This window comes from Epinephelus fuscoguttatus, linkage group LG19, assembly GCF_011397635.1.
Source record: "Epinephelus fuscoguttatus linkage group LG19, E.fuscoguttatus.final_Chr_v1".
Lineage (NCBI taxonomy): Eukaryota > Metazoa > Chordata > Actinopteri > Perciformes > Serranidae > Epinephelus > Epinephelus fuscoguttatus.
The window spans coordinates 30,090,564-30,115,530 of NC_064770.1; the positions used below are offsets into that span (position 1 = coordinate 30,090,564).

At 44.2% G+C, this 24,967-nt stretch overlaps 1 protein-coding gene across 1 annotated transcript; it reads left to right on the forward strand.

Annotated features, from left to right (window-relative positions):
* LOC125879259 (sphingosine kinase 1) lies at positions 1-24,967 on the forward strand. Its single transcript, XM_049561012.1, has 5 exons — positions 1-540; positions 9,594-9,743; positions 13,898-13,992; positions 16,371-16,486; positions 19,393-24,967. Exons 1-5 carry the CDS (start codon positions 114-116, stop codon positions 20,300-20,302), a joined length of 1,698 nt encoding a protein of 565 aa, XP_049416969.1. The 5' UTR covers positions 1-113; the 3' UTR covers positions 20,303-24,967.

Genomic DNA, 24,967 nt, shown 5'->3' on the forward strand with positions numbered 1-24,967 from the left:
CTGCTGTTATCACACACTCAAAGGGTCCCACAGCAGGCTGATAGGGAGCACAGTCTGCACCGCACCGCCATCCGCACACCGGCCTCCGGGACGCGTCGCTCTCTCCGCCCGGGATGGAGAAAGACGCCTCTGAGCCGGACCCATCCCGCCAGCGGAACGGGGTCGTGGGCGTGCTGTACGGGGAGTTCACCGACACGCTCAACGACAGGGTCCGGTACTCGGTGAGCTTGACGGAGAGCGCCCTGACCATCCAGAGGATCTCCTCATCACCCGGCCGGACTAAGGTGGTTTTTAACTTGACAGACTGTGTCGGCTGCCGGGCGCACAGAGGGCCGGACGGCGCGGACGTCGGCGCCTACTTTACAGCCTATTTCTACCCGTTCAAGAGGCGCTGGATGAGCGCCGGAGTGGCCCGGCAGAGAGTGGAGCAGTGCTTTCGGGTCGCGCTGGTCCAGGACCCGCTCGCCAACCTCCAGGAGGCTGAGAGGTGGGCTCGTGCCATCAGAGATGCCTCGGTGCTGCAGGCGCCCCGGAGAGACGGTGAGCACTGAGGGGAACATGGGTCACAGCAGGTTTGGAGCTTGAAAAATTAACTTAATATTACAAAAACACAGGCCAGGAGAAGGCTAGCAAATACTATTTTTATATGAAGATGAGAAAACCATCAAGTGTAAGCTCAGTCACATGGTGCATGCCAGGATATTCTCATGGCCATCACTGTGATTTCACTCTTTAATGTGACAAAAGTGAGCATTTAAGGGAGTAAATGAAATCAGGCTACCTGACTCAGAAAGCCCCACATGAAACCTCAAGCACAGCACACATTTCTATTTCCAGAAACAGGTTTGTCAGAGAGGATGCACACATTCCCTCTGCTCTCACTAACCTGCTCTACCTGCCCTGAAAGGTGATCCACCTGCCAGCAGCAATTACAGCTGCCTCATTCATTCATACAGCCCGTCAGAGGCATGATGGTTCTGGATGTGGAGCCTGTTGTGAACTTACACACACACACATATGCACAGTCCCACACTCACACTCACAAAACTGATCACTTAAGTAGTTAGATTTTCTACTGATCCTCTGTCTGCAGAGAGTGTAGCCGCTGCTCAGGCTTCATTATTCCCGCTCAGTAAATTCCCACTGAGAGTTTATTGTTGACGGGTGGAAGAATCACATCAAAACAAAGCCTGTTTTTCATCCCCAGCTTTTGCAGGCAGCTACGTCTAATTAGGTCTCGTCATGTCTCGCTCTGTTTAAAATGCAGCCTGTCCTCAGGTTCCTTTGTCTTCCAGTCTCATTAGCTTCCCTTTGCTCCATCCTCGTACACAATGAGACAGTCATTAACATGAATACTATATGAGAAGTGTTTATGCAGCTAATTACCCCCATCACTCATTTGGGAGGAAGTGGTGATACTTGCTGATGATGAGACAAAGCTGTTTCAGTCCCAAAATGGTCCATCATCTGGGAACGGGTGCAGAATCCGGCATGTCAGGTCAGCTAATATCCTCTTCCTCATATAGAAATATTTAACAGTTTAAAATATAAAGCAGGCATGTGCTCCCGGGCAGTTCAAAGAGGAAGCGGATATTTGATTTGACAGTGACTAATTTGGAATGTTGGTTGCCAAAGATGGAGGCAAGTGTTGGTATAGTGGGATAAGGAATGAGGTGTGCCCTCCTGGTCACAGCCTCCAGGTGTACACAGCAAACACAGAGAGGTCGATGAATAAAGAGAGAGACTGTGCTTCTGTGTGATGAAGAACATCACCTCCCTCTGGTCTGCAGCCAGCATGGAGTTTGGGTTTCAGCCCTGGATGCCAGGCAGGCAGGCAGATGGTAACCTGAGAGGTAACTGCCCCTCCTGTCACCATCTTCTCACTGGACTCATCAAAGAGCTCCAGCTTGGGAGGTTTTCAAATCACACATACTAATGAACCAGCTCAGACATCTAACGGCTCTCTAACATGGTCTCTCATCCCAGATTTTTTTCTTTTTTTGCCTCTTTTGAACGCAGCGTCTCAGCAATGATGTGATCATATCATTAATTTATGAGCTTGTTTTAGCATTCCGGATCCAGGCCAACCAATAATACAGTATTTAACAGAATATGATATGTGATTTAAATGAGTAATGTTGTGGTAATAGATGCAGCAGAATTGCTGCTTTGCTGCCTCGTCGGAGAGGGTGTGTGAAGGTCAGCGTGAGTCGCTAATCCCTTATAGTGTATTTAAGTTAATTGCGTGTCATCTCATCTGGTATTGCAGATGGAAAGGTTGGATTAAAAGTGCAATTGCAGCACAAGATTGGTATTTAGTCAGAGTGACGCACTTTCACTGAAGCAGATAAACACTTCATTGAACATGTGAAGGTGCAGTTTCCACTGAGGTTGTAACTCTACTCATTGACTCTAGTTTAGTTTGGCTGACGGCACCAATACTCTCAGAGGGTTCTTACTCTCGCTGCAGGTTCATTGGAATGAATGAGCCGTAAATAATGAAGTGCACACACTATGATACAGTCCTGCACACGCTAATGGTCTGCTACAGTATTTCCCCTGCTGAGGATTCACAGTGAGATTGCATGCAAAGGAGTGAGATGATGGTTACTTGCTTTGACTTTTTCCAAAACTACTAGCTGCTGCCTTCGTTGCCAATGGCTGTATCCTTTATATGCTGTTCAAACAGCTGGTAGGAGCTCAGTTACAGCTTTAAAATTTAGACATTGTGGGTTTTACATTCTTCTGATTACATTCGTGCTACAGAGTTATGATGGTAGTCTTCATTGTTCCCAAACTTCTGTGTCTGACCCCTGTGTACCCTTAAAGGAGCAGTGTGTAGGATTTTGTAGCATTTAACGGTGAAGATTGCAGACTGCAGTCAGCTGAAACTCTGGGTTAGGATTCCCTTAGGGTTAACTGTTCAGGAGGTTTTCACCGGGAGCTGAATTATCTGCAGAGGTCTCTTCCTCTCCAAGACAAACAGACCAGGTGATGGACGCCTTGTTTCCACATAGCTCTGTGTGAGTCAACTGGAAGTCCATGTTGCTATGAGAACCTCCATGATCTCTGATGTGTTCGTGAAACTCCACCTTCCATTTTTTTACGGTCCAGTTTGTGGCAGATTTCAGACAGACCCATATACAATGTGCCACAGGGAACTAGTGTATAAATGAACTAACTAAGAGACTGATGAATGTTATACAGCTCGACTAAAACATTTGATGGCATGCTAAGGTTGTGAACACTGGTAGCATGCTAGCTGTGTAACATGCATAGTAGATCATACGTCTTTTAACAAAATATCTTATAAAACTGGCTACACACCTGACAGGCCAACATCAATACATATTCGTCACCATGCATTATTGGTCCCATTTTTGTCTCTGTATGGCTCCATGTGAATATTCTAAAAGACTGAACACTGAAAACACTCAAAAATACCTTTTCTGCCATTTCTGTGGTGGTGTTTTTATCCATCCTGAAAGAAATGCATTTCCTTGCGTTGAATATTAGTGGCATACACCATACACTATACGAAAATACGGGCATTAAGTGTGGAAATGAGTCGTCAAACTAATAAAAACACTGAATAAAGCAGATGGGCTACTAGCACAGCACCTGCTAATGTGTGCTCATCTGTGTCTCTGATATCTTAAGATCCAGATGTTCAGCTGGTTTTTACTGAGAGCCGAATTATCTACAGAGGTCTCTTCCTTTCCAGAACACACGGGCCCGGTGATTTCAACCAGTAAAAACACTGAACAAAGCAGTTTCATGTTAAAAATATGTGTTTTACTGATGCTATTCGGCTCATGCAAAAGAGCTGCTAACAACAGTGGCTGATGTTTGGTTTGTCTGTTGTGAGCTCCTGTAGAAACATGGTAGTGCAACATGGCAGACTCTGTTGACCCACTCCCTATGTAGGTATAAACATCTTATTCCAAGGTAACAAATATATGAAATTCATATTTTATACACTAAAGAAAACATACTTATTAAATTATATTCATTGCTGCCATTATATCCCCTTGAATCCTGTACACTGGACCTTTAAAGTTTAAATTCTTGCAAGCTATTCCAGTGCCAGTGTGAGCATGAACCTTGCACTGACTGCTTGGATATGGAGGAGAGAGCTGCGGTCTGTTCAGCTCCCACAAAAGTGACTGTTTTTCAGGAGCCGCAGGGTCAGGTGTGTGTCTGTCAGTGTGTGATCTCTCCTCCCGAGGGGCTCTGCTGAAGTCATCGTGGCCTACTCAGTGAAGGAGACAAGGGCTAAAATGCGTCACCAGACGACCTCTCACCCCGACCAACATCTCAGTCCCTCAGGGCCCTTTGTCTCCTGCTCCATGACACCCGGCTGTGATGGCCTGTCAACGCCAACCCCCTTCCCCAACCCGCCCCCCCGCCTGGTGATGCCTCAGTGGGCAGTTGTGTTTATGCCCTTTGGACTCCCTCCCCTCCTCTCCGGCAAACACTCACCCAGCCTTGGAATGCAGCTTGTTTGCAGACACATCAGTCCAGTCTGGATATAGAGCTACTCCCAAACAAGACGTCTTTCACTGAATAGCCCACATATTTGTTTCTGCTCCAAGAGTTTTCTTGAGTGGCGTCATGGTTAAACAAATCCCACCTGTGCTGCAGTTTGAGGTACTGAAGGTACATTGCATTTTTTATTTAATAATCAGCATTGTGAAACACTAGTGGCAATGAGATGATAACTCTTCTATCAGCTCACTTGTCAGCGCTGTCATCCTGTCGCCTGGCTGCCTCTGTGTGTGTTTACCAACCTGTCCCTGTGAAATACACACACCGCAGTCGAAAGTTTGCTCGCCGGTGTGACGGGCAGGATCTGCCCGCAGGTATCTCACTTCACATCACAGACAGATTTCACATACACCCTCACACCCTGCATCTGTTTTCCTGTCACACACACACACAGACGTACAGGCACAGCCCCGCAGGAGTGTCTGGAAGAAGACATTTTCAGAGGCAGAAATTTGGGGCGGCACACTGAAAAATAATGGACAATGAATCATGAATTTATCCACAGTGTATTGAGCTGCCTTGATATCGGCAGTCTTTTTGGTTGTAAAGTCAAAAACACTTCCCAAACTTTTTTGGGGTGCTTGTGATCCCTTGTTCTCATTAGTGATTAGTGGCATTTGTCTACTGATAATGACCAAAGAGTGATTTTGTTTCTTTGTTTTAATTTTAAAGGCCCTGAGACTGATTTAAAATGTAGCCTTTACATACTGTTTGGCAGTGTATATTGAAAAGGAAACATATGACTTCATATTCAGTTTATAACCTGCATGTAAAATAGAGTAAAAACATGCCACTGAGGTTGAATCCAGGTTGTCTCCCGATAAAAATCCTGTGCAATTAATAATCATTAATTATCTCTGGACAGACTTTGTTTGCCTTTACTATATAAAGGAAATCAATTCATTATATACATTGTAAGAATAATGGTTGCATGGAAATTTAGTATTTACGCATAGACTAAATATTAAAAACATGTCTTAATCACTTCATGAAGGCTGGATTTATAGTCGAGCTGTTTTATTGTATCTAATAAACTGCCAAGCGATTGCACATAATCAGCATTTCATAATCATCCATCCCCTGACAGATAAATGAGTCAGAATATTTCCATTCAACCTTTGTGCACAGTGTTACTCCTCAGTTATCAGTTATATAGATAACTGTTGCTTGGATGAATGCATTCCAAATACACTCATCCTAATTTTTTAGCACCCCTGCGACCCCTAACAGGATAAGTGGTTACGGAAAATGAATGAATGAATGGTCAATTAATATGCTGATTATCTTCTCAGATCAATTGCTTGGTCTCTGAAATGTGAGGAAATAGCTGTCCAGAATCTAAAAATATCCGGTTTATTACCCCATAAGACAAAAAAAATCTTGAAAACTGACAATTAAACAATGAATTAATCATCAAAATAATTGTCAATTTTTTCTGTCGATTTACAACTTAATTGACTAGCGGTTTAAGCTCTACCTCCGTATGTGCATTTCTTGCCTCAAACGTTTTCAGAAACACACTTAAGTGTAGTGTTTAGCTGTAAAATGAGAAAGTTTGCTTTGGCTGGTGCTTGGTACTTTGGTTGACTGCGTTAAGCATGGCAGCTAGGCCACAAATATTCTCATTTTTTAAGCTAAACAGTGCACTAAATATGTTTCTGAAAACATTTGAGGTGAGAAATAGGCAATGCAGTAACAGAATCTTGATTCATATTTGAGCAGCGCTGCCTAGTTTGACAGTTTGACCGCAGTGCCCGAGCAGTGATTGACATGTTTGACAGCCCCGCTGGAGAATCCTCGGCTCAGATTGGTTGTTGTCATTCAAAAAAAAGGAAGTAATTTTTCAAATAAAAGTTACCAACTGCAGCGTTAATACATAGATTCACTTGCATGATAAGTGATTTTAGAGCAGCCCTTCAGAATATAGCAGCATGGGTCCTAAGGTGCAGCATGATAATCACGCTGAATTTCAATTTTTCTTCACTTCATTCATTCATTATTCTGTTTGAATCATTGAAATCATCAGAACTGTGTGCAGTGATTCACGCAGGCTACTGAAGGAGCTGGACAAGACATTCTGGACAAACCTTCCTCCACCTCCATCAGTGCTTCAGGCATGATGAATTCCAGTGTCAGAGTCTCCAGAGGAGGATGCTGATCTGTATTTGTTTAGATCTGACCTTTTCGAGGGTTTGTGTGGGTTTATTAAGGGCACGCTATTCAGCTTGGCACACTTGAGTGCAAAGCCCAATTCTAAAGCTCTTTCATCGTCAAAAGGCAGTTTCTACTATATTCTGGAAGTGTAGAGAGGACCTTTGTGTCTGACAGCGGCATTGTGCTCTGATACAGGTTAAAAAAAACAATGGTAACCCTGTGTGGGTGAATGGAGGCAGAGTTTGGCATGTGCCTGTGTGTTTTCGCACTCTCTCTCCTCTCCTCTCTTCCTGGCGGGTTTACACCTCTTTCACTGAGATATTTTTGTACCTCCGCCGAGTCCTATCATCACGGGCCAAATGAGGGCGGCAGCGACCGCAGCAGTGCAGCACAGGTCACAGTACTGGAAATTGAGGCTCAGACAGCTCAGGCAAGGCAGACAGATGTTCCTGAGTCACAACATGGCATTTAGCATCTTACTGTATCTGGAGCAGTGCTGATTCATTTACCTGATAAGAAATAGGTGGTGGAATTTAACCACCCATCACATTTTGTGCTGCTAGTAATTTTGTCTGCCTGATACCAAATCAGCATCACCAGCAGCCAAGTATGGTCGAAACTGATACAGAAGTTTCTGTCCTCCACACCCCAAAATGGATTGTACTTTATGTCCTCTCTGAATCATCTGATATGGTCCCCAGAGAGTCTGTGTCTGATTTAAAGGTCAAGGGCATCAGCTGAAAAATCCACCTTCACAGGATGCTTCTCTCTGAATTCACTTTAAAAAGTAGCAAAACCTTTCAGTGGCGGCCAGGACTACAATTAGATGGCTTTAATATTAGAATAGGAACTTTATGAGGTGAAACAAACAGCTCCTTATTTATTAAGGCAAAACTCATGCAGGCGCAATAGTGATTAATGCAATTTTAGGGCTGTACCAAATAGTTTGAAGCTTTATTCATTAACGTAAAATTCAAATTCTAAATCAGCATTCAAATGCAATACATGTTTTCATCTAATGATAAAATTTATTTCAATCTATATGTTGCTGTCATTAGTCGACTACTATTAGTCGCACATTTATCATTATTAAATGATATATTTTGGGCGGGGCAACACAATGGTTTGAGTTGAAGGTGTGAGAAAGAATAGTATCAGTAACATTGTTAACACTGTGCTACATTACAGAGAAATACAAAACTGTACTAATGAACCTTCATTAATATAGGCCTATATTTTATCTACAAGTGCACGTCACACACTGAGCGAGCCGCCTGTTAATGACGCTGTGGGCTAATGGGCATGTAGCTACTTCCATGTTTCAGATGATACGTCATGTTTGTAGTGGACCAATGAAGATGAGTTTACATATCACCTTGGGTTCGTCCTTCACCTTCTCAAAACGATCCCACACTTTGGATTTCCTGCCCGACATGTTATTAACTAGCCTGTGGAATAACCGCAGGTACCAGCCCTGGAAATTAACCTGACTCCTGTCTGACTGCTGAGCGTGGTCACTTCCTGTGTCTGTCCTTTCAAATTAAATTCCCACGTGAATCAGTCGTATAGCTAGGTTTTGATTATTCTGACAAGGTGCAGCTCCTAATAGAGTTTCACGTTTTGTTTTTCATGGGGTTTCTTTCTGCGACTAAGTGACCAATGAAATCTTGCCAACTAATGACCTTTCTGGTTGACTAATGTGTGGTCGACTATAAGGGGGCAGCCCTAAAACACGGACCTTATTTCAGGCATCGAACCAAAAAGCCATTGACTTTGAGACGAGGAAACCGAGAGTGTGAAAATGCTAACTCATTTCGGGGTTTTAAGACTCATTCCTAGGGCACTCTGTGTTTTCGCATGTTAATGCAGCTAGCCAGCTGTTTGCCATTTTGTTTTTGTTTGGGTTTTTTTTCTCAAAAATTAACCGGTTAGTTACCAGGTAATGGTTGTCAGGCTATTGAAAGCTCAATTAACCAAAACTGACATCCCTAATATTGTTCCAGGATTTAAAGTTTTTTTAGGGTTAGCTTTGGACTTATGTCGTCATACAAAGTAACGACAGACATCAGAAGCTTCATTCAAGAACTTTAATAAAAGCTAAGAAATTGTTGTTGTGTTAAATCCATACAAAAATAGTGTTAAGAAGTGTCATGTTATGGTGGTTATGTGCTGAAATATTTCCTGGCCAGGACCAGTAACTTCCTGGAGTTGCCACTGTTTGCCTGGCAGCTGATCCGGATTAAACAAATGAGATAAAACATGTTAATTAGTGAGGTTTAGAACTGCTGGTCCATGGATACCTTTTCCAGTCTTTATGCTATGCTAGGCTAAGGTAACTGGCAAAATGTCAAGCTATCCCACTCCCCTTTTTCTCTCTTAATAGCTTTCATTTGCTACTTATTTACACTGTAGTTAACTGACACGTAACTTTGTTGCTCTCCTTCAGTTTTCTGTCTTATTATTTAGAATATTATTTTCAAAAGGGAGCTGGAACATCAGTTGTGCAAGGTGCTGATTCCCTGCCAACCCCTGGGTAATGAAGCGTATTCAGTCTTCCCTTGAGACACGTAAGCAACAGGAGGATTTCCTTGCGGGGATTAATAAAATGTCACAGAATTGCTATAAATAATCGCTATGAGAAGCACCTGTGAGCCCTCTCTCCTTGAAGAACGCAGCACGTCACATTAACATTAAGCATCGTCGATCTGAATGCTGTCACAGCCTCTGACTTCACCGTTTCATGCTCTTTTCTTTCCCCTCAGGGACGAGCCTGTCCTTATACATTCTTTTAAATATTTGATCATGCATAAGGAGACCTCCTCTCTTGTCTTCTTGCATCATCTCTATCTTTGCCTTCACTCACATCCACCTCTCTGTGTCTCCTGTCGCAGGTGTGGTGTACGCGGAGGTGTGTCGGCCCTGCAGAGTCATGATTCTGGTGAACCCTCACAGCGGGCGCGGCCAGGCTCTCCAGCTCTTCACCGGCCACATACAGGGCATGCTCACTGAGGCTGCTGTTCCCTACACACTCGTCATCACAGGTCAGTTGTGTACATTCAGAGACAGTGGGATTCTTGTCAAGGTCACCCTGACAATTACACTAAGAGCTCACACACGCTCACACACACTAAACTTAGCGTAATCACAGTATCAACAAACTTTCAGCAGCAGTTTCCACTCTCTGCAGTTATGATGCATTATTTGTGTAGTCCCAAATTCACAGGCCACATCTGCGGGCACTCGAGCACTGATACACATTCAATTCTCGTCTCAGCCGCCCCAGCTGCTCCACATTCTGTATGAGTTGCTGGTGGCTTTTTGTGACCTTAAACAGTGCCATGTGTTGGTTACTGTCATCAGAGGCTCTGAACTTCAAGTGACCTCCCTCTGAATACCAAGGAGCTGCTGGGAAACAGGGAAAGGCTTTAATGCCAAAAGAAAAAAAAAATCATGCACAGTGCATCATTTAGCCTTTCACTCACATTCGCCCCTCTGCTCCAGCCCCAGCCCTGTTTGGCAGGATTTGACAGGTAAGAATTAGCAGTCTCTTCCAGCATCGGCCTGGCAGTGCATTGGCTGAATATCTGATACAGCTCAAAGTGAGATTGAATATGACAGTGAAGACAGCGGAAAAGGAGGGTGAAACTGTGTTTGTGTGTGTTTGTTTATTTGAGAAAGAGCGCTGATGCGCATGCAGGCTCTTTGTGCCGACCCCTGGGACTTAAAGGAAGGTCAGCAGCTGGATGGTGATGAAAAAAGACAGAGTAATTACAACGTCGACCCGGGCCGAGCAGAACAGGGTGGAGTGGCAGGAGGGGGGAGGATGTGGGTCGCCGAGGGCCTTCAGTTGTCGGATAGGGTAGCCAGTCAGAAGCGACCGTGAGTGGATTAACAGGCACAACCCATTTTCCCAGCACGCAGCTCCTTGATGAATGTATCACACAGCCTTTGCCCGAGGAAGGACACGAACCAATGGAGGCGCCTCTTGTGTCAGCGTGTACCTTTTACATACTGTATGAAGCATCCAGTGTACCGAGCTTTATCTTTACCCTGGTTAACCTCAGAAGAACGTGATGGAGTGTGACACGGGGAGGAAAATGCTGCATTTAAAGTGAAACAATCGGAATTAGGACAGGCACGATATTAAATCACTACACGATTATCGTGGTCAGAAGAGTTCACGCTAATGACAACGTCACAATATCTATAGAACATTTGAAAAAAAGTTGTCAGTTAAATTCATCTTTAACTTTGTTTATGGTGTGTTTTGTCTCTTTGAGACGATGAATTCATCTTAAAATATGAGTCTAGGGAGGTGGAGAAAGAGTACTTACAAAATCATACAAAAAGAGCAGCTTAATTTTGGCGTCACTGGGCAAAACTTTGAGCATATTGTAATTCAAGTGATCTGAGAGAAAATTAGACTTCTGCCCTCCTCTTGGCTCTGTCTTCAAGCTTTGCAAAATCTGGCCAGTGACAGGAGACTTCCGAGACGTTCCTATTGGCTGTTCTACTGTACGAATGCAGATGTGCATGCTCCGCCCTTCTGTGAAAACCTGATTCAATAGCGGAGAATCCTGCAGAGAGAGTTGCTATTCCAGCATTAGCAACAATTCCCTACACTGCAAAGCAACCTACAACCGGAAAACGGACTCATCAAAAAGAGAGTCTGACAATAAACAAACTAAAACATGTGAATATCAGCGAAGTGTTTCAGAGATGGAGAGAAAATGTTGCTAATAATTTAGCTTTCTGCTAACTGGAGCCTTACTGTACGTTCACACCGTTCACTGTTGTTCAGTCAATAAGCTCATAGTTGGACATTAGAAAGTTATGTTTGGTCAATGAAAACAGAAAATGTACGAACGTTAAAACCAAGCAAGGAAGACTTGCAATTCTCTCCTCGATTACTAACATTACACACTGTAAAACTCACCAGACCAACCAACTACCTCCGCGACGCAGTTCCAAGCCTCATTATTTTTATTTTGGTCTCTGTAACCGAACAGCAACACATTATAAAGGACTAAGTGGGCGCGAACACAAGTAATAAAGTTCTCGATACCCATTGTCGGAGCAAGTGTGCCGTAGGAACCAAAGTTACACAGCTTGTTCTCTGGGACCTGCTTCATCGAAGCACGTCGGCATTCCGATTGGTTGTCGCCGAACTGCGTCAGAGCTCATTACCATAAAGTTAACTACCCTCCGGAGCCACTCCAGTCGCTTTGGTCGCCCAAGACGCGCGGCTGACGGCCAGGTCGCCCAAGTCGCCGGGCACTCACTGAAAATAAATGACTTCCGCCGCTTTGGAAGCTCTGGTCGCTGCTGGTGTGAACATACAGTTAGGCTCATGGCTGCTGCGTCATGTTCACGTTCATGTAGCTAACGTCAGCTAGGTCCTCGAATCAGAGTGTCCTCCACCCTACTCCCCGTCGCTTCAGACCACCTCACCGGCAGGAGAACGGGCAGTAGCTCTGGAGACGAACCCCCAGCTACAGGAGACTGGACAATCGCAACTGCCTGCAAGACTAGCTTACAGGTTAGACCCAGTTGTTGCTGCTGCCATTTGTGCAAGCTGATTTCGAGCCATTTCAGCCACCGACCAAAAGTCCATCTCCTTGGCTGCTGTCAGCTTTCCTCCCGGGGAAAGCAGTCCACAGTGGCGGGGAGCGAGGCAGAGGGATGGTGGGGTGGCCAACATTAGCTTGCCAAATCTTGTCTCAGTCGTGATGGTAAAAAGAGAGTGACTGGACAAGGAGGGGCTGAGCAAATGAGCTGTGTGCAATTCTACAATAAAGAAAAGAGATCAAATAAATCAATGTCTGTGAAATGCTGGACTGATGCATGAAGCGACTGCATATGCCGCGTCGTCTGGTAGGTGGGGTTTTTCCAGATTTCTGCCTACCCCGGCTTTAATGTGAAGTCACAAGGAACCAGATGGCATCGGGGGAGGGAGACAAAGAAATGGAAATGATTTAAGAGGTGCTGGATTGTTTTCATGATGCTATCATATGTGTATTATTCATTTTTAAATATCATATTCATCATCTAAACTAGTATATCGCGACACCCCTAAATGGAATATACCTGAAATTTCAAGTGTGTATTTATTTGTTGTCTTGGTAGAGTGTAATTGTCAGCCAAAATCTGTGCAGCTCAAAGACAGATCAACAAATTAACAATAAACACGAGAGCTGGGTTCAGATTTTGGTTGGTGTGTTTGTGTGTGTTTGGCTGTGACCCCGTGAATAAGGAAGTGGCTGGGAAGTAAAGCATCAGCTCCGAGCCCCGGCAGCTTTAAAGTGCTGAGTCAGCTGTGCAGCGCAGTTACTCTCTAACTGCCTCTGTCTGTCAACACAGCACTGCATCACTGCCTTCAGCCTCCACAGCACACGGCAAACAAACAGCAGCAACACAGGGCGCACCGCTGGGAGAGGGAGGCCCGGGAGTGTGTTGTGTGGGGGGGACAGGTAGAGGTTGAGCAAAGTGAAAGGGAGGTAGAGGGCAGTTGTTTTTATTCCAGTTCTGTCCTCGATCAATACTGGAGCTGGAGTGGAAAAATATTTCCTTCATGATGGCAGTGCATCAATACTTGCTAACTTCTTTGCCGTCTGCCTTCCTCTCTCTGTCTCTCTCCCTCTTCCACACACACACACACACATACACACACACACATACACACCACTCCACTGGGGAGTCTCGGCTGGTAGGACTGTAGACTTTAATGCTGCCGGGATGAGCCCATAGAGAGCCCCTGCAGAGGGACCCACTCAAGGACGCTGCCAATAAAACTAGGCTGAACAAATAGCTCAGTCCTCCGCCGGCGCATTAACCAATATGCACACACACATACACATACTGAGCACATGCGTCCAGTGAATGCACTCGCACACACACACACACACACACACACACATGCAGATATTTGTCAGTCACAGATGTTTGCAGGCCAGCTAAGCTGCCTCGGAGCTGTTGAGTAGCCGCTGGATGGGCTAATGTGATATGTTTTGCCTGATAAAGGGAAATTGAATCTCTTTTCTGCCTAATCTCCCTGATCCCACCCCAGAGGCTGGTGATGAAGGCAGCATGTCTCTTTTCTCTGCCCTTGCCCTTGTTTTTATTTTTCTCAGTTTGTCCTACACATCCTCTGTTTTGTCTTTTTTCTTTCTCTCTTGTCTGCATGTCTTTCCTTCAGAGCACCAGAACCACGCACGGGAGCTGGTGAAGAAGGCCGACCTGTCGCAGTGGGACGCCCTGGTTATCATGTCTGGAGACGGACTGCTGTATGAGGTGCTTAGAGTTTGACCCAGACTATTGTGATATGATAATCAAAACAGAAGATTAAAAGTGCCTAGATAAAAACAAATCAAATTGTGACCTACAGTACACATTTTTATATGTATTTCCTTTGTAATTGTCATGTAAAGGTACGGTGTGTAAAATTTAGGAGCATTTAGTAGTAAGGGATGCAACATTGCAACCAAATGAAACTTCTCCGATGTGCCAAGAGTGTAGGAGAGCTACAGTGGTCAACGTGAAAATGCGAAAACGTTAAAACATAAATGGCTCTATCTAGAGTCAGTGTTTGGTTTGTCTGTTTTGGGCTACTGCAGAAACAACACGGTGGACTCCGTGGAGGAGAGCCGTAGGTATAGGGTTGTAGGTATAAACAGCTCATTCTAAGGTAACAACAATACAAGTGTTTACGAAACAAATGTATGACAAAAAAACTGGGTGTGGTCATTTCCATGCAAAGCTTGGCATTTATCAATGTGGACGTGAGCGGAGGCTACGATCAGATCTCGCGTCAGGACTTAACTCGTGGACGCAAGTTTGAGTCAGTGTGGACTTGCGGTTGCGGCGCAGCAAGTAAGAACATATCACTTAAAAATGTATATCCTATGACAAAATATTACATTTTGTAAGGGCTCACATCGCTGCATACTCTCTATCGCAGCTCAAGCCAAAGCCATTGCATGTTTACGTCATTTAAACATTACTAAAAAAAAAACCAGATAAACCCTACAACAGTGAAATCATTGAAATACTAGTGTCTTAGGTGATTACATTTTTACAATTGTCAGCTCGGACACAGGTGGTGTGTCTGTGTCTCCTCCACCACCCGTTATGCCCGAAGATAAAGCAGACCCAATACACGTGGCAACACACTCCTTGGTCTGGGTCAGTGATAAGCTTTTATAGCTTTTATATGAGTATTATAAGTACAATATCAGTATTATGCAATATATGGGCTAATGTTGTTAATATATCCATCCATCCATTTTCGTAACCGCTTATCCTCTTTAGAGTCGCAGGGGGGCTGGAGCCTATCCCAGCTGACATTGGGCAAGAGGAAAGGTACACCCTGGACAGGTCACCAGACTATCACAGGGCTGACACATAGAGACAAACAACCATTCACACTCACATTCACACCTACAGGCAATTTAGAGTCACCAGTTAACCTGCATGTCTTTGGACTGTGGGAGGAAGCTGGAGTACCCGGAGGAAACCCACCCTGACACGGGGAGAACATGTAAACTCCACACAGAAGGGCTCCCCCACCTCTGGTTCAAACCAGGAACCCTCTTGCTTTGAGGTGACAATGCTAACCACTGCCCCCTGGAAGGATGTATACATTTCATATTCCAGCCTCAAGTTTGACTGTCCACTGCAACGCTATGCTGCATTTTTCCGAATACCTTTGATGCCACTTCTCAGGCTTCCAAATAGAACCAGTTGGTTAAATTGGACCTGGGGCATCAGTGTTTCCATTTATAGCTCAGAGAAGTTTCTCTTCTTGGCTGTTTTATGTCTCTCCATATTGTAAATTCAGGGGTTACATTTCCAAACAGAGATATTTCATTGATGATTGTCTTCAGGTGCCACAAAAGCCCGATCATTCCTACGCTGTAATTGGCAAGATACGAATGTTTCATGAGTCACGCGCAAACTTTATTGCTGATTATTTCTGCACTCGGATCTGCACTGGTTTGTATGATCTTATTTTCAGGTGAGTATACACTCATGATAACGTAGTTATGAATATAGTATTCAATTTCTGCTAATATATCCCCCTGAATCCTACACACTGGACCTTTATCATATGTTTTTATCATGTGATTCATTGATTATATAGATATAAATATATAGATATAGATATATAACACATACAATATGTATTGCATTTCAATGTATGTCTTTGTTTGACTTGTTTTTGAGCATTTCAAATCTTCCATTAAATCAATGGAACTAATACAACCTCTCTCACCCCTCTTTCTATTTTTAGCACTTTTCAAAATAGGCCTGTAGAAATTTAATTTGTACTAAAAAGCCCAGTGATTCTGGCACCTATGATCTCTGCAGTCATTGATTAATAGTAATTTTTGCTCTGTAGATGCTTCACTGATTTTAGTTGTTAAAAACGATGAGAAACAATATTAAAAAAAAAATACACAGGTCATTGTGTGGGTGCTTTTCTGCTCTGTGCTGTATTATATTATGGCTGTATAAATCTAAAGCCAGAGTGGCTCCATGTTCCCTGGTGGTACCACTTGAACAGCAATCAAAGAAACACATTTTCTCATAACTGTAAGTCACACACAAACGCTGCCTTCTATTTAGGACCGTGCTCTAATTCTGTTTTTGTATTGTTCTTGTTTATTCAGGTGATAAATGGTCTGATGGAGCGGGAGGACTGGCAAGAGGCCATTCAGACCCCTCTGGGTATTCTACCAGGTGGCTCAGGCAACGCCCTGGCCGCCTCTGTCCACCACTACTCACAGTGAGTCAGTCCATTAATGAGTCATTTAAATGCATGGACCAACAGTACAGAATAAGAAGAACCTTCCTCAGCCTAAAAAAGAACGATTTATCTCCTTTCGGTGTAATTATGCCAAGGGCTGACTGTGCACATCATTTCTCAGGAGGGGGCAGAGACAGCCAAGCGGACTGGAACTGCTTGGCTGTGCAGCAGAGGTCATTTCAGGCTGCTGATAACTCACAGAGAAATGATGAGATGGGTTTAGAAACTTGCACATTATGAGCGCTTACAGTCCAGGGTGCAGATGTGGAAATAGTAGACCCAGAACATGTCCAGGGTGTCATCTCCATCTGCTGGTTGGCTGTGGGCACAACGTCACAGAAGAAAACGGGAATATATTTGTCCCCCGGGGGTTAGTGCTTGTGTTCTCCTAGGAGCTGCAGGTGTGATCAGGGCCGGAGCCAGGGTTTTTAGAATACTGTGATCAGGAGCCCAAGTGCCCCCTCGGTTGTTGTTTTCCTTTGCCAAGTAATTGTGACATTAAGACAGTCTCACCAGGATTTCACAGGTGTTTTGTGGAGATTGTTGTGGCCTAAAATGCCTGATTTCATGACAGCTTTTCCAAAACAAAATTTCGATGCATGTTGCAATGTTTTTAGATGTTTTTTGCAATTAAAGTGCAGGAGGAGATTGCAAAAATGGTTGCAATCTTTTGGTGCAGTTATTTTAAAATTGAAGACAACTTGTTCCAATTACAATTAAGTTGGATTTATACTTCTGCGTCGAATCAACACCATACATACGGGGTATGGGTCGTAGCCTGATGTGCACCTCCTAAGAAATGTAACTATATGTCGCAGCGACGCACATCTCCTGTCTATTTTTGTAAGCTGAAACCATTTCCCTCAGTGGAAACAAGGCTTTTATTTACTTTAATTTCACAGATAAGAAACAATAAACTGTGAAGCAGTGGCGGCTGCTGGGCTTTCAAACAGGGGAAGCCCACTTTAAGTTTACATCATAAAAGCTGTCATATTGTAGCGAGGCACTAACTTATAAAAGGAGCATTTAATTGAAGCTGTTTTTCAACCACACTCATGTCACAGAACGACAGCAAAACACACCTCAAAGATTTTCATACGAGTGAAAAGACCTGTTACTTTTCCGCACCCTTTGCACCATATCAATCTGAGGTGTTGATTTGCCCTGCTGCTTAATTAAGTTTCTCCTCGTAAGACTATCAAATGGCTTTGCCAATATCCGGTCGACAATATTCAAATTGTCTGCCATTATGTGCGGCTTGCTAGCTCGCTCGCTAGCTGGGGTAGCTGTGCGAGGCTAGTGTGACCGTCTGTGAGTGCTTTGGGACGGTGGAAGGGTTCACAGCAGCACCCGCTGCTCGTTGGGGACAGTAACTGCAGAGCGACAGAAGTCAGAGTCTCCAAACACGAGTACAGTCTCCAATAACACCAGAACAAGATGCTAGATTTGTCACTAGTCGTTTTTAACAAAGAGAAAGTCACTAAGAGGATTGGAAAAGTCTCCAGATCAACTCGGAACAACGGAATGAAACTTGAAAAATGTTCCGGTGGTGGTTTATATTTCCAGATCGCTGATTCGCTCATTTCGCTGTCAATCAAAAAGGGATTCAGCCTCAGACAGATCATCCAATCACCATGCAGAAGCCCAGCGTCCAGGCCAGCCGAGGCCAGCCCACTGCCCCATAGACCTCCAGAGACGCTGAGCGTCCGATTGGTGGGACAAAACCGAGCATTTATCCAATGACTGTCTAGTTTCGCTGCAGTGGAACAACCCACTCTATGCTTCCCCATTGAAGTCTTTGGACGCTGAGCTTCAACACTGTTTAATGCACTGTGACGCTACGGGAATGAGAAGAAAGTCGCGTCAGTGACCTGTGATAAGTAGCTGATTCTGAACAAAAGTTGAACGCGTTCTAGCGCATATTTAGTCAATGAAATGTAAACACAACAGTACATATTTGACCACTTATTTCTTGACATTTTAGGGGAAGCTGAGCTTCCCTTGCAGTCTTAGAGCAATCACCACTGCTGTGAAGATAATAAAACCTTCACAAAATAACTCTCTGCTAGTCGCTTGGCTAATTTATACAATGTAAAATGCCATAGGCTTGTGCTAACAACGTTAGCATGTTGCATTTGGTTGGAAAACGTGTTTAGTATAAGACAGTTGTTTTGTCAGTGAACCTTCTGAGTTGTAATGGAGCCAAAGTTTGTAACGTTACCTTTGTTAAATGTTGTTGTTGTCCCTGGCTTCACACGAGTAGAGGAAAAATCCGCTAGCCGCTAGGCTAATTTATGCAATGTAAAATGCCATAGGCTTGTGCTAAAAACATCAGCATGTTGTATTTGTGGGGCAAATGTGTCCAGATAAAGACAAGTGTTTGTCTGTGAATGCTGCGAGTTATAGTGAAGCTGATTTGTGTACTTGTGTTTGAAATTGTCTCTATTAAGCCATGTTTAATGTGTATTTAATGTGTGTTTTGAATCAACTAAACTTTACAGCACTTCACAGAAACCCGACTGCTGACTAGTATTTTGGAGGTGTAACTGCAGAGTGACACAGACACACCACCGCACAAGTATAAATGCTCTCAACAGCGTCAGCCTGCATATGCTTGGCAGTAATTTTAGTTGGTAAATGAGAGATGTTCATGTCGCACATCTGAGTCTTCACAATCAGAAACAAACAAGTGTTTAAGTTGACATTGTGCGAGGGACTGCTATGATGGGTGAAACCCACAGGAAACTGCACAGAATTCACTAGGACTGGTTGAATTTGTGTTAATTGTGATTGCAACATCTGAAATCCTGGAGGGGCTGGCAAGAGTAACTGATAAGACTCTCAGTTGATGCTATGATTGCTTCTAACTCTTGACCTTCTTTCAGGTCGCCTCCAGCGTGGAACGAGGAGCTACTATTGAGCTGTGGCTTCATGCTGTGCAAAGGTCTGGTTGTCTCCATGGACCTGGTGTCGATCCACCTGTCCTCTCGCCAGCGCCTCTTCTCCTTCCTCTCTCTGGCCTGGGGCTTCGTGGCCGACGTCGACATCGAAAGCGAGAAATATCGCCATGTTGGAGCAATCCGCTTCCTGATGGGCACCCTGGTGCGTTTGGCCTCCCTCAGAGTCTACCAGGGCCGGTTAGCGTATCTGCCTGTAAAGGAGACACCGAAACATCCAAAAGGGAGCATCAAGGCCAACCACCCTCCCTCCACACCTCAGCGCCCTTCGCTCTGCTCCTCCCTTCCCTGTCGCCTCCTCCCCAATTCCTCTCCAAACCAGAACTCTCGCCACAATCACAACAGCACAAACTCCAACCACAACACCATCACCAACTCCTCCAACAACGCTATCACCACCAAGAGACCTGAGACCCAGAGTGATGTCAAGACCAGAGCACCGGAGGACTCTCTGCTTCCTGGTTTGGACCAACCAGTCCCAGAGAGCTGGACGGTGGTCAAGGAGGAGGATTTTGTCTTGGTACTGGCTATTTACCAGTCCCACCTGGCTGAGGACCTGTGGACAGTCCCTGGTGCAAATGCAGATGACGGTGTGATTCACCTGTTTTATGTGACAGCAGGAATCTCCCGTCCCGCCCTCCTGCGCCTTTTCCTCGCCATGGAGAAGGGCGGCCACTTGGCGTGCGGATGCCCCTACCTGGTGTATGAGAAGGTGAAGGCCCTGCGGCTGGAGCCTGTCTCTCCCCAAGGCATGATCACTGTGGACGGGGAGATGGTGGAGTACGGGCCTGTTCAGGCTCAAATCCACCCGGGACTGGCCAGACTCATTTGTGGATGAACCTGGATTATCTTAATCTTTTCTCGCTGTAGAGCTTTCTAGTTTGGCCTTTTATACTCAGTGTCGATTTCTTTCTGTATGCTGTGTTTTCAGAAGTGCCAAAGACGTTTTATCAGCCTCTGGAAATTCCTCTATTTTTCTACAGAAACAACTTGTCCTATTTTTATCGACCCCCCTCCCCGCGTCCCCTCTTTCTCTCAATGTTTGATTCAGGGTCAAAGCCATGGATGGTTGTTCTTGCTGCTGGCTGGTCCCAGCTTAGAGAAATGGATAGAGATTGTGTGTGTGTATGTGTGTGTGTGTGTTTGTGTGCATAAGCTAGCGAGATCTTTATGTATGTTTGTGTGCACTCGTGTGTGTATGTGTGAGACTGTGCGCGAGGAGCTCTGGCACATAGCGGTGCAGCAGCTGAGGAGTGCATTGTGCACTCTGCTGTCGGACCTCATAAGCATGACACACGTGAAGAGAAGCACATTTTCCTGTCCCGTCCTGGGAGGCTTGTGGAGAAACCACGCCCCTTGTCCCACTGTACTGCCCCCAGGCCGACAATCTCCCTCCTGGGCAACTGCTCTGACAGCATCGCCTCCCCCTCAGCTTGGTAAAGAGGAGCTTTCTTCCTGAGGAGATATAAATCCCCCGGGGATTTGATGTTGAAAAATCTTTAATCTTTGCATAGCTTATATAAACTCGAACAATACTAGATCCAGTCACACTAAGCAGTGAATTCAGCCCCCCCTTTCTCTTCTGTGTGTGTGAAAACTTCCTCCAGCTGATGATACACGAAGAGCTGGTGAAGTGGAGAGAAACCTGACCAGCTGGGGTTACACCTCCATCCACTTCCTGTCCTGTCCGCTCTCTCACCCTGCTTCATCTGCAACCATCATCAAACTGTAGAAACCGCCTCCACTCACACATAAACACACTTTCTTTTCCCCATCCCCCCTCCTCCTATGCACAGCTCCTCACATACACACTTGTACACACACATTCCCTTGCATCTCTGCAGCACTTAGCGAGGGGGAGGGGCATGGTCTGCTACTGTGCATATGATCCCCTCTCCTCTTGCCATCTTAAGATTGTACTCTCCCTCCCTCCTTCGGTTAATGAGCCATCAGCACCTAATGTGTCCTTAATATGAAGCTTTACATCTGTGAAGGCGTGCAAAAATTTTTAATCGTAAAGAAGCTTTTAAGTGAGTTTCAGCACTTAACACTGATTAGACAGGCTGAAGCTCACTAAAGTGGAGAGGTTTCACACCAGGTCAGTCAGCGTTACATATCGAGAGGCGTGCGATCAATGTGAGCTGGAGGGAGTCAAGTGCTCTGCTCCACCGTGTGGCCTTTTCCCTGGTTGTCAGTGCTGCGGTGGTGAGCGTTAGTGCACCAGAGCAGAGCAGAGTGCAAATGTTAGCATTATCATCAGTCCCCCACACACACACACACTCACACACACACACACACACACACACACACACCAGTTTATTTCAGGTCAGGACGACCGCACCAGAACTGTTACACCCACAGGTATGCAGCAGCTGACTATCATCACTTAGGGAGTGAGCTGTCTTCTCTGACCTTAAAAACAAATCATATTCTTCAATTATGAAACAAAATCGGAATGTGAGACATTCCTGTGTGAACGCTGATGCATCTGCAAACAACACAATCACCTCTCATGCTGAAAGTGAAAGGTAGAATGTTGACAGGCTAATGGGATTCAAAGAAATGCTGATTATAAGCTTTTTAATGTTTTGATGAATACATCACTGTCATCCTGAGTGCAATACAGTCAATGCAGTGAGCTGATAACGCACATTGTTTTACTGCTGAGGTTTCTGGAGCTCGTGAAAGGAGGATGGTGTTTGGCTTTCATTGGACGAAGAGTAAATAAAATTTCTCACATTATGCAAACATAAGGAAGCTCTCTTTAGGGACTGTATGAAAATTATTTGGGTGTGAAGGGAGGCTGAGGATTATGTTTCATTCTCTGACCAGCACAATAGTTATTTTGAACGCTCCCTGACTTTCTTTGTATCCACAATTTATACAACACATTAGGTCTGGATGATATGGCCAAAAAGTAAAATCTCTATTTTTTTCAAGCTTTGGGCCAAAACACAATTTTAATTTACAAAATGCAACAAGACCAAAACATGACTGAAATATCATGTTTTTAGGACTCCATGTACAAGATACAGTCATTGAGCGTTAATAATTTAAAAAACCCTGCACTACCTGCACTGTGCACACTGAAAAACATACAGGTTATCCCACATAGCTATGGACTAAGCAAGCGTCCACTTTAATTATCCTGCAGAGATAAAGCAGAAAAGTCTGCAGAGTCTCTTGACAAGACTTTAGCTTGATATCTGAAGACAGATGCAAGCTAGCGTCGGCTTCCCAGCAGGTAAAGACAGACTAAATAAAGCAGAATCCGCACACTTATTGTTCAGCTCCTTCCAAGGTGCTGTATACAACATTCAGCATTAATATAGCAGCAAACATCTATTTGTTATGTAATGATACAGTGAAGTAATGGTGCCCTGAGCAGAGAATGAAGTCACGCCACCTCTGTTTGTGTTGTGATCCAAGCTTCTCTGCTGTGGAAGAAGGTCCAGCTGCACCTGCATGTGAGTGCATGTGAGTCCCTGTTCGTGTATCCCACCGGCTAGCTAATCACCACCGCTCTGTGCCACGCTCATTCAGCAGTTACTGACACACTGACACACGGTGATGCAGGCGTTGCGCCAGACCATCATGATGAATAGGGAGCTGAGCTGGAAGGCGAAGCTTTCGATTTACTGGTCCATCTACATTCCAACCCTCACCTATGGTCATGAGCTCTGGGTAGTGACCGAAAGAATGAGATTGCAGATCCAAGTGCAGACAATCCTGGCTCAGACTCTGCGTCATACACATATGTTCTGAATGTTGCATACAGCTCATTTAAAAAAATTTTTTGTGCACTTTTCAAAAACTACTGAACTGAATTTATGCAATTTATACATTTCTCATTGATTAGTAATCTGTAAACTATAATATTTCAAAAGTAACCTTCCCATCCCTGTTAGCTACAAGTCAGTTGTGTTGAGGAAAATAAAGCCCAGACACAAATATAAGACTCTTTGCCTTCACATACGGCAAAATGCACCACCATGACTTGTGGCGTGCACAGCAGCCATTTTATTGATGCAACTATTTGACCCCCTCCAACAATTTTTGTACACTTCCCTCAGTGAACCATGACATACTTGAAGTTGACCTCCTCCATTCTCCATCTTCACTGCAGTGCCGATTTTTTGCCTATAACTTGGTTTTACTGTCTGAAACATTTTCATATACTGTGTGTGATAGTCATAGCTACAACATACTGTACCTTCTACCATTACTGTATCCTCATCAGTTATCCAGGTGCTTTGAATGCATTATCATGTTCTGCAGGCTGCACTCATGAACTCGCAGTTGCCCACGTGCAATGTTCATTATTAAATGTATAAAGTACATCCTCATAAGAGTAGAGATAAGCTATGCAAATGCCTTGTCATGGCTGCAGATATCTGGAGTGAGGGGGCCCTCTGCTGGACCGCTCATATACACTCATTGAACAGTCCTGAAATATTATGTCATACTGTGCAAATCTCTTCAGACTGCCACCTCTTTCCTGCTTCTTATATTTACCATCATGAATGAATCAACATTAAGCTTCGATGCAGGAGACGTAACGTCAAACAAACCTCCATTAAATGAAGCAAACATCCATGTTATTGTAATTTACCATCAGAGAAATGTACTTGATGCTTAGAAACACGGCTGCAAATAAAAATGTGTTGACATGTTGGTGCAGGACTGTGTTACACTACTGTTAAATTATGGTACTATACTGTTAAATTGTTTATTCCACTGGCTGCTTTAATGTAACAGCAGTTTCTTTTTTTAAACACAGATGTTAATACTTGTCTTTGTCCATGCTGTTGTGGCATTTTAGAAATGATTTAAGGACGTTGTGTCACAGAGAATGAACCAAAATGAGACCCAATGATGTTTTTATGATCCTCAAAGAATCTGAATATGTTATACTTGTTATAGTCAGAATCTCTTGAGTTGCCGTTGTATCCACACACATGATTTACAGCTAGGCAATGACTGTGTATTCATTGCTTTGTTATTTGATGTGGTGATTTTGAGCTGGATTTTAGTGCAGTAGATCAGGGGATCCACGTGGTATGGCTGAATGTATTATTCTGTCCATGTTAGTTAAAAACAAAAAGTTAATCGTGTGCCACGTGTTCGCAGCTTTTCACTTTGAAGTAAGTGCAAATAGGGGAAAAAGTTTCTCCAGAGAGTGCCTTAGCCATTACCCCAGACAGCAGATAGGTGGTGCAAAGAATTAAAATACAACAGATGGGAACAAATCTTTCTTTGAGTACTCTATCACATTAAATACTTATTACTTGGTATGCATCAGTGTTACAATACAAACACACTGATTCTCTATTACAGGCAGTATTCTGTGTGACCTGTGAAGCTTTCTTGAGGAGGGGTTGACTGGGTTCTGAGTTGTAACATCCATATAAGGTTGTTATTGCATCTATTGAACTGGCTGTTGACAACCAGGTATTCATCATCTTTTATTTTCTCGTAATTATTTGTTTATAGACCTCTTTTT